This window comes from Cebus imitator, unplaced genomic scaffold (genome assembly GCF_001604975.1).
Source record: "Cebus imitator isolate Cc_AM_T3 unplaced genomic scaffold, Cebus_imitator-1.0 Scaffold85, whole genome shotgun sequence".
In the NCBI taxonomy this organism is placed as follows: domain Eukaryota; kingdom Metazoa; phylum Chordata; class Mammalia; order Primates; family Cebidae; genus Cebus; species Cebus imitator.
Genome location: NW_016107400.1, coordinates 2,693,672 through 2,703,942, shown reverse-complemented (window position 1 = coordinate 2,703,942; position 10,271 = coordinate 2,693,672). Strand labels below are relative to the sequence as shown.

Sequence of the window (10,271 nt, the reverse complement as noted above, 5' to 3'; positions counted from 1 at the left end):
ATTTTTAGTAGAGACAGCATTTCACCACGTTGGCCAGACTGGTCTCGAACTCCTGACCTCAGGTGATCCACCCACCTTGGCCTCCCAAAGTGCTGGGATTATAGGCATGAGCCACCGTGCCTGATCTACAGCCCTGTACTTATGACCCCCACCATAACCAGGAACCAGTCAGGAAAGAAACCAGAAGGACAAAATTTGGGTAGTTTCAGGCCTTGTTTATCAAAACTCCGGGATCACTTCTAGCACATATGATGCCTTTGTGGGAATCACAAAAACGCACCCGGTGGGTGCCAGTGAGTTGCCCAAAGCACTCCTCCTACCTTTGTTTGGGTGGTGGAATTACAAAAATGCACCTCTTTCTCCCTCCTGAGGCCATAGGTACCAGGACTCACAGCTTGACTAAGGGGAACACTGGATGATTTTAGTCCCCTCCTCACTCAGGAGCCTTTGTGCAGTGCACTGCCTGCCCATCTGTACATCCCATACTTGAGAACTACATCAATACCCCACTGGTAGCAATCAAGAAAGCAATCAAGCCATGACTTTGAGCAAAAGCCCATACCACACAAACACACTTCATTCTTTTTTTGTTGTTTAAGACAGGGTCTTGCTCTGTCGCACAGGGTGGAGTGCAGTAGTGCCATCATAGGTAACCTCAAGCTCCTGGGATCAAATGATCCTCTCACCTCAGCCTCCTGAGTAGCTGGCACTAACAGGTGCATGCCACTGTGTCCAGCTGATTTTCCGTAGAGGCAGCATCTGGCTATGTTGTCCAGGCTGTTCTCAAACTCCTGGTCTCAAGTGATCCTCCCACCTCAGCCTCCCAAAGTGCTGGGATTACTGGCATGAGCCACCATGCCCAGCCACACTTTACTTTTAAAATTCCATCTTTCTGGAGAACAAAACTTTGATACTAAAGCATAATCCTTTCTAGCTCCCATCCCACTTCTTTTCATGGAAATAGAGGCTGCTGCTGGGTGTGACAGATGACCTACCGGATCAGGAGAACGTAGACTTCGTGCCGCGGCATCTCGTACCTCTCCACGAGCCTGAACATGGAGTAGATACGCGGCACGGCCAGATTAATGCAGGACACAACGAAAGGCAGTAACAGCACCGCCCCAGGGTTCTTGTGTGTCTTCAGGAACTGCAGGGCATGGAGGAGAGAATGGAGAGCTGGCTTCTACACTGTACCCCTTTCTGCCTCACTCAGAAGTCTCCCATGATGGAAAACCCCAGAAGTAGCTCCTCTGGAGTTAACTATTTATTATTTTTAAAAATATTTTTGAGATGGAGTCTCGCTCTGTTGCCCAGGCTGGAGTGCAGTGACATGATCTCAGTTCACTGCAATTCTGCCTCCTGGCTTCAAATGATTCTCCTGCCTCAGCCTCCTGAGTAGCTGAGATTACAGGCCCCCACCACCACACCTGGCTAATTTTTTAATTTTTAGTAGAGACAGTGTTTCCCCATGTTGGCTGACTGGTTTCAAACTCCCGACTTCAGGTGATCCATCCACCTTGGCCTCCCAAGGTGCTGGAATTCCACCGCACCAGGCCAGATTAACTATTTATTAAGCCACCATTAATTTGTGTACCCCGTGCCAAACAAACCAAGGCTCAGGGAGGGGAAGACACCTGCCCGGGGTCACCCAGCAAGGAAGTGGCAGATTGAAGCCTAGGTGCATCTGACTCAGGAGCCTGAGCTCGAATAGTCATTCTGTGGCTTTCCCATTTTTTTTTTTTTTACAAGATGCCGGGGGCAATGAGGACGTTCTCCCTCCTGTTGAGCAAAGCAGAGTCTCCTGAAGCTACAGCCCAAGGGTATCAATCACCATGAAATTTCTCCTTCCCTCTCCAGTGCGGCCTTGTTCACTTTTACCAGGCTTCACCTGTCTCTGAGTTCTGAATTAAGGGGTTGGGGTGCCTCTGCTAGCCTGTGCTGCACTTTTTTTTTTTTGAGCCAGAATCTTGCTCTGTTGCCCAGGCTGGAGTGCAATGGTGCGATCTCTGCTCACTACAACCTCTGCCTCCCAGGTTCGAGTGATTCTCCTGACTCGGCCTCCTGAGTAGCTAGGATTACAGGTGCGCACCACCACAGCCAGCTAATTTTATATTTTTAGTAGAGATGGGATTTCGCCATGTTGGTCAGGCTGGTCTCGAACTCCTGATCTCAAGTGATCTGCCTGCCTCGGTCTCCCAAAGTGCTGGCATTACAGGCATGAGCCACCACACCCTGCCCCATGCTGCACTTTTGTGTGTTGCTGGGAGAGGCACTGGGCCTCCAGGAGGAGGCAGCACTCTGGCATTTCGCTGGGAGTGGAGCCGGGGCTGCACCTCTGCCAGATGTCCCTCCGTGGCTCTTGGAGTCAGGGATTCCAATGGATTTATCTGATGTCTCACCTTCCCACCTCTTCCCTGCATGGACCTCACCCTATTTCCGTCTACCTATGGATGGTTCAAAAGCACCACTTGCATTTTTGGTGGTATCTTTGGAACCAGGGAGCCAGGGCAACCTGGGTTCCAATGTGGCTCCCTCCTCACACATAAGCTGCAAGGTCTGGGGCCAGAGCCTTAGCTTCTCTGAGCCCCTTTTCTCTATCTGTACAATGGAGAGGTGTTCACATAATCCACAGAGATGTTGCAATAATTAACTGAGATCAAACAAGGCAAGGTCTGGCCCCAGGGCTATGAAACGACGCAGTTGAGCTGAGCTACCATTCACATGAAACTGTAGTCACCAATGAATGACTACCACTGTAGCCAGGACTACAGGTGCACACCACCATGCCAGGCTAAGTTTTAAAATTTTTGTAGAGATGGAGTCTCCATGTTTCCCAGGCTGGTCTCGAACTCCTGGGTTCAGGTGATCCTCCCGCCTCAGCCTCCCAGAGTGTTGGGATTACAGATGTGAGCCACCGTGCCTCACCCCTGTATTTCTGACAAGTTTCCTGCTGGTGCTGATGCTGCTGGCCATAGATCCTAGGTTGAACCGTGGGCTGCACGCCACCCTTCCCTTCCAGCATTTCATCCCTTCACCTGGTTCTCTCTGCCCTGAGCCCTGGTGTTGGTTACCTCTAAGTTGTACTCAGCCAGGTAATAAACGGCTACACAGCAGGTGATGGCCACTCCTGTAGAGACAACCCAGGCCACCACGTAGGCAGAGAAGCGGGTCAGCTGCTGATTGAATGTCAACTTGACCTTCTCCTGAAGGAGCTCTGACAGGTTCTCCTAGAAACATAACAAATCAAGTTTACGCCTGGACATGGTGGCTCACACCTATAATCCCAGCACTTTGGGAGGCTAAAGCGAGTGGATCGCTTGAGGTCAGGAGTTTGAGACCAGCCTGGCCAACATGGTGAAACACCATCTCTACTAAAAATACAAAAATTAGCCGGGTGTGGTGGTGCATGCCTGCCAACCCAGCTACTCAGCCGGCTGAGGCAGGAGAATTGCTTGAACCTGGGAGGTGGAGGTTGCAATGAGCAGAAATCGCATGACTACATGCCAGCCTGGGCAACAGTGAGACTCTGTCTCAAACATAAACAAACAAATAAATAAAAGTCAAGTTTATTCAGAGATCCCTCTCCACTGCTAGCAAAGATCCCCAGTGAACTCTTGTCATACCCAGAGACATAAATCAAGCCCAAATCCACAGGTGAGAGAGAGGGGGAACATTCATAATGAACATGGATTATGGGAGACCCAGGGCGGACTCTGAAATGGGCCAAGAATCCCCAAACACTGCTTCCTTCTTAGAGAAACAGATGGAGTTGATAGATTGGGACCATGTTCTTAAGAAAAGTACACTGAGGTCATGAAACTCTTTCTTGAAGCATAAGGTTGGGTATCCACACTGAGGGAGACACTCACATCTGCAGCCCCTCTTGTCAAGGCCCCTTTATTTGGCTGGGTTTGGTGGCTCGCACCTGAAATCCCAGCACAACAGGGAGGCCGAGGTGAGAGGATCACTTGAGCCCAGGGATTCAAGACCAGCCTGGGCAACACAGTGACTCTGTCTACAAAAGATGTAAAAATTAGTCGGGCACGGTTGTGTGTACCCATGGTCCCAGCTACTCAGGAGGCTAAGGTGGGAGGATAAGTTGAGCCCAGGAGGTCAAGGGTGCAGTGAGTTATGACCGCACCACTGCACTCCAGCCTGGGTGACAAAGCAAGACCTTGTCTCAAAAATAATTAAAAAAAAATTTTAAGCCCCTTTATTTATAAAATCACTTGCTCTTTCTTCCTAATAAGTTGGTGTCTATAGATCATGGTTTCCCAACCTCTGCACTACTGACACTGTGGGCTGCAGAAGTTTCTGTTGAGGGGCTGTTCTATGCATTGTTTAGCAGCATCACTGGCCTCTACCCACTAGATACCAAGAGCACCCTTTTCCCAAGCCAAAAAAGTCTCCAGAAGTTGTCAAATATACCCCAGAGTGGCAAGATTTCTATGGGTAGAAAATCATTGCCCTGGCTGGTTCACAATTGTAATCCCAGTACTTGGGAGGCCGAGGTGGGAAGATCACTTTAAGTTAGGAGTTCGAGACCAGCCTGGCCAACATAGTGAAACATCATCTCTACTTTTAAAAAATCCAAAAATTAGCCAGGTGTGGTGGCAGATGCCTGTAACCTCAGCTACTTGGGAGGCTGAGGCAGAAGAATCACCTGAACCCGGGAGGCGGAGGTTGCAGTGAGCCGAGATCATGCCACTGCACTCCAGCCTGGGTGACAGAGTGAGATTCCATTAAAAAAAAAAAAAATACCATTGCCCGAGAGCAAATTTCTCCCCTCCCCCCCCCTCCCCTCCCCTCCCTCCTCCTCTCCCTCCTCCCCTCCCTCCTCCTCTCCCTCCTCCTCTCCCTTCCTCCCCTCCCTTCCTCCTCTCCCTTCCTTCCTTCCTTTTTTCCTTTTCCTTCCTTCCTTCCTTCTTTCTGTCCTTTCTTTCTGTTCTTTCTTTCTTTTTTCTTTCTTTCTTTCTTTTTCTTTCTTTCTTTCAAGTTCTCACTGTGTTTTCCAAGTTAGTCTTGAACTTCTGAGCTGAAGCGATCCACTTGCTTTGGCCTCTCAAAGTCCTGGCATTACACAGGCATGAGCCACCCAGAGAAAAGTGCCTGGCCTAGAGACAAATTTAAACCTGGAACTGTGAGGTCAAGAAACAGGTACATTGGCCAGGTGCAGTGGCTCACACCTGTAATCCCAGCACTTTGGGAAGCCAGGCTAGGAGGATCACTTGAGCCCAGGAGTTCGGGACCAGTCTGGGCAACATAAGGAGACCTTGTCTTCACAAAAAATAAAAATTAAAAAATTAGCCAGGTGTGATGGCTCATGCCTGTAATCACAGCTACTTGAGCGGCTGAGAAAGGAGGATCACTTGAACACAGGAGCTCGAGGCTTACAGTGAACTATAATTGAGCCATTGCACTCTAGTCTGGGCAAAGTACGTTTAACAGTGATATAAACTGCTAAACTGACTTCCAATAAGATTATACTGGAGTGCAGTGGTGTGATCTCGGCTCACCGTAACCTCTACCTCCCGGGTTCAAGTAATTCTCCTGTTTCTGTCTCCTAAGTAACTGGGATTACAGGCACCCATTGCAACGCCCAGCTAATTTTTGTATTTGTTCTCTTACTCTTCTAGAGATCAAAAATCAGAAAATGTTTTTTGTGTTTGTTTTTTTTTTTTGTCATGGGAAAATGCTCATTTCTCTACACTATACCCAGCTCTTGGCATTATGAATATTTTAATTTTTTTTTTTTTTTTTTTGCCAGTCTCTTGGGCAATAAAACAGTAGCTCATTATTACTTTAAGAAAAGTTACCGGCATACGGGAGAAGGGGAGACCTGACGACAGCAAATGAGTAAAGTGAGCTCGCCTTACCCTTATCTCAGTGCTAAGGTTCTTCTGTTTTAGCTTCACAGCTTTTTCATGAGTGACGGTGAAGTCCCAGCAAAAGATCAGCTTAGTGATCCCTCCGGAGTGAATGTGGGGGTTAATGAAGTTGTTCCGGAAATACCTGGCCATGCTAGAGAAGGCAGAAACCAAAATATCCCAAGGTTATTACAGCAGGCAGTGGGAATGCAGGGCTTCAACAGACAGCCCTATTACTCATGGGGAAAGGCAGCCTGAAGACTTAGCCCCAGGCTGTTGGCCTGGAGCAGTGTGGTCACAGCACAGCGGTGAAATGAGCACTGGCTTTGGGACCGCATAGGCCTGGCGTGCAGCTCTGGATGTGCCCACTGAGCGATCTTTGTCCTGTGAAGTGTTCTGATTCTGGGCTTCAGTTTCCACATTTGTAGAGAAGGAATAACAATAGTACCCACCTCACAGAGTTGTGCTTTTTTTTGTTTGTTTGTTTTTGAGACAGAGTTTTGCTTTTATCTCCCAGGCTGGAGTGCTGTGGCATGATCTTGGTTGCTGCAACCTCCACCTCCCAGGTTCAAGCGATTCTCCTGCCTCAGTCTCCCAGTAACTGGGATTATAGGTGCCCATTTTCACACCCAGCTAATTTTTATATTTTTAATACAGGCAGGGTTTCACCGTGTTGGCCAGGTTAGTCTCAAACTCCTGACCTCAGGTGATCCACCCAGTTCCCTGTTGCTGCTGTAACAATTGGCAACCAACTTAGCGGCTGAAAACAACACAAATTTATTCTCTTACCCTTTTAGAGATCAGAAGTCAGAAAATGTTTTTCCTTGTTGTTTGTTTAGAGATGAGGTCTTACTGGCTGTATGGCCCCGGCTGGAGTGCAGTGGTGCAGTCACAGCTCACTGCAGCCTTGACCTCCTGGGCTCAAGCGATCCTCCCGCCACAGCCTCCAAAGTAGCTGGAACTATAGGCACGTGCCACCACGCCCAGCTAATCAGAAAATGAGTCTCACAGAGGTAAAATGAAGGTGTTGGCAGCCTGTGTTCCTTCTGGAGGCTCTAGGGGAGAATCCGTTTCCTTGTCTTTTCCAGCTTCTAGATGCTGTCCTCTTTCCTTGGCTTGTGGTCACCTCCATCTTCAAAGCCATCAGGGTAGCGTCTTCCCATCCCCCCGCTTCTCTCTGACCTCCTGCTTCCCTCTTATAAAGACCCTTGTGATCCATTGGGTCCACCCAGATAATCCAGGATAATCTCCCCGCTTAAAAATCCTCAATCACATCTTCAAAGTCCCTTTGGTTACGTGAAGTTACATATCCACCAGTTTGTGCGATTAGGATGTAGACATCTCTGGAGGTGGGGGCAGATGATTCAGCTTTCCAAAGAGTCCATGTAGTGCTCAGAGCATCAAGCACTTGATGAAGGCACTGTTATTGTCATGGATATCTCAGGCCCAGGAAGCCCTCAGCACACACACAAAAATGCTGCGTAAAACAGACACTGCTGTTCTGAAATTTGCCACTACTCAGTAACAGCAACTTAAGAATCTCAGCTCACTGCAGCCTTGACCTAATGGGCTCAGGTGATTCTCCCACCTCAGCCTTCCAAGTAGCTGTGACTACAGGCGTGTGCCACCAAGCCAGGCTAATTTTTTGTATATTTAGTACAGATGGGATTTTGCCATGTTGCCCAGGCCAGTCTTGAACTCCTAGACTCAAGTGATATGCCCACCCCGGCCTCCCAGAATGCTAAGATTACAGGCATGAGCCACCGTGGCCAGCCTACACATTTTTTCATATGTGTATTTTCCATCCGTACCTCGTCTCTGATAGTTATCTATTATGTTCTTCTGTCCATATCATTGCTAGGGTAATTGCATCCTTATTATCAGGCTGACCAATTTCTTAAAAAGCACAGAAACTCCTCTCTTCTTCTGTCCAAGCTCTTATTTAATAGTGCAGGACAAGGAATGATAGGACAGCAATACAAAGTCAAAACTGCAGTCCAGGCCGGGCGCAGTGGCTCAAGCCTGTAATCCCAGCACTTTGGGAGGCTGAGGCGGGTGGATCACGAGGTCAAGAGATCGAGACCATCCTGGTCAACATGATGAAACCCCGTCTCTACTAAAAATACAAAAAATTAGCTGGGCATGGTGGCGCGTGCCTGTAATCCCAGCGACTCAGGAGGCTGAGGCAGGAGAATTGCCTGAACTCAGGAGGCGGAGGTTGCGGTGAGCCGAGATCGCGCCATTGCACTCCAGCCTGGGTAACAAGAGTGAAACTCCGTCTCAAAAAAAAAAAAAAAAAAAAAACTGCAGTCCAGGTGCAGCGGCTCACGCCTGTAATCCCATCACTTTGGGAGGCTGAGGTGGGTGGATCACCTGAGGTCAGGAGTTTGAGACCAGCCTGGCCAACATGGTGAAACCCCATCTCTACCAAAAATTACAAAAATTAGCTGGGCATGGTAGCGCACACCTGTAATCCCAACTACTTGGGAGGCTGAGGAGGGAGAATCGCTTGAACCCAGGAGGCAGAGGTTGCAGTGAGCCAAGACTGTGCCATGGTACTCCAGCCTGGGCGACAGAGCGAGACTCTGTCTCAAAAAAAACAAAAAAAGAAAAAAAAGTCAAAACTGCAGAGAAACTGTTACCTGGGTAATTTTTGAATTTCTTGCATTTTTGCCTAAGTCTAACATGACCCTCAGAATCAGGAAATGCAGAGGCTTCCATACCTGAACAGCAAACTGAAGAAGCAGGTGGTCAAGCATGCTCCGATCGTGAAGATGTAGGCCAACTGCATGTTGTAGGATGCCCCGCTGTTCCCGTGCTGGATGGTGGAATTGGTGTAAAAGCCATAGTACATGACCGTGTCCCTAAAATAACCCTGAAAGGGACAATAAACCCTAGGTCAGGTGGATCTCCTTAAAAAAACGGTAAATGACTATGGTCATCAGAGTTGACCTCTTCTGAATACAAGAAGCTTGGGCCAGTCGGTTTAGACATTTTGTTTTCCAGGAAAGGGCCACCGAAAATTTGGACATTGTGTCACTGGGCTCTCAGACTTGAAAAGAAATCCAGCATAAATTTATAATGGAAACATTGAGCTGTTACCACCTGGACTCAGTGACCAAGTGAAACATCAGCAAGAACAAGACGCCTAGGCCTGTCGTGTCACCAGTATTATGTGCCTCTGTCACCAGTATTATGGATAAACATGTTTGGCCGGGTGTGGTGGCTCATGCCCGTAATCTCAGCACTTTGGGAGGCTGAGGCAGGCAGATCATGAGGTTAGGAAATCGAGACATCCTGGCCGACATGGTGAAACCCTGTCTCTACTAAAATACAAAAAACTAGCCAGGCATGGTGGTGCGTGCCTGTAGCTACTTGGGAGGCTTAGGCAGGGAAATTACTTGAACCTGGGAGGCGGCGATTGCAGTTAGCCGAGATCGTGCCACTGCACTCCAGCCTGGGCAACAGAGCAAGACTCCATCCCAAAACAAACAAACAAATGCTTAATGGGAAACAAATCAAGCCTTTAGACCTACATTTCAGTGCACAGGAAATAAGAAGCCAGAGAAACACATTCTAGAGATCACTAGAAAATAACCAGACAATTCCAGAAGGTAGGATGTTGGAATCTACACAACAATTGGCTTAATTTCTGCAATAAGCCAATGTCAAGAAAAAAGGGGCTGGGCTGCGGAGATTATTTTAGATTAATAGAGATTTAAGGGGGAAAAATCCATAGAATGTGAAATCTGGTTGTTGACTGAATCCTGGTCTGAATAAGCAAGTTATGAAAGACATTTTGGGGTCTATGCATGGTGGCTCACACCTGTAATCCCAACACTTTGGAGGTCAAGGTGGATGGATCACTTGAGGTCAGGAGTTCAAAACCAGCCTTGCCAATATAGTGAAACCCTGCTTCTCCTAAAAATACAAAAAAGTTAGCCAGATGTGGTGGCACCTGCCTGTAATCCCAGCTACTCTGAAGGCTGAGGCATGAGAATTGCTTTAACCTCGGAAGCGGAGGTTGCAGTGAGCCAAGATAGCACCACTGCACTGTAGCTTGAGTGACAGAGAAAAATTCTGTCTCAAATAAATGAATACATACATACATACATAACATTGCGGGTTGGGAGCAGTGGCTCACACCTGTAATCCCAGCAAATCCAAGCACTTTGGGAGGCCAAGGCAGGCAGATCTCTTTTTTTTTTTTTGAGACAGAGTTTCACTCTTGTTACCCAGGCTGGAGTGCAATGGCGCGATCTCGGCTCACCGCAACCTCCGCCTCCTAGGTTCAGGCAATTCTCCTGCCTCAGCCTCCTGAGTAGCTGGGATTACAGGCATGCGCCACCATGCCCAGCTAATTTTTTGTAGTTTTAGTAGAGACATTGTTTCACCATGTTTACC

The 10,271-nt window shown here is 48.1% G+C and overlaps 1 protein-coding gene across 5 annotated transcripts in view; it reads right to left on the bottom strand.

Moving 5' to 3' along the window:
• TMC5 (transmembrane channel like 5) overlaps positions 1 to 10,271 on the bottom strand; it is a 90,075-nt gene that overhangs the window by 21,222 nt on the left and 58,582 nt on the right. For all 5 annotated transcript variants that reach the window (XR_001826925.2, XM_037740543.1, XM_017534282.2 and 2 more), the window contains exons 8-11: positions 8,591 to 8,742; positions 5,877 to 6,021; positions 3,072 to 3,227; positions 996 to 1,147 (exon numbers count right to left, since the gene is read on the bottom strand). Coding sequence is in view for 4 of the 5 variants with exons in the window: in XM_037740543.1 (XP_037596471.1) it covers positions 996 to 1,147; positions 3,072 to 3,227; positions 5,877 to 6,021; positions 8,591 to 8,742 (605 nt within the window). In the remaining variant the exon portion in view is untranslated. The remainder of the gene's footprint in view (positions 1 to 995; positions 1,148 to 3,071; positions 3,228 to 5,876; positions 6,022 to 8,590; positions 8,743 to 10,271) is intronic.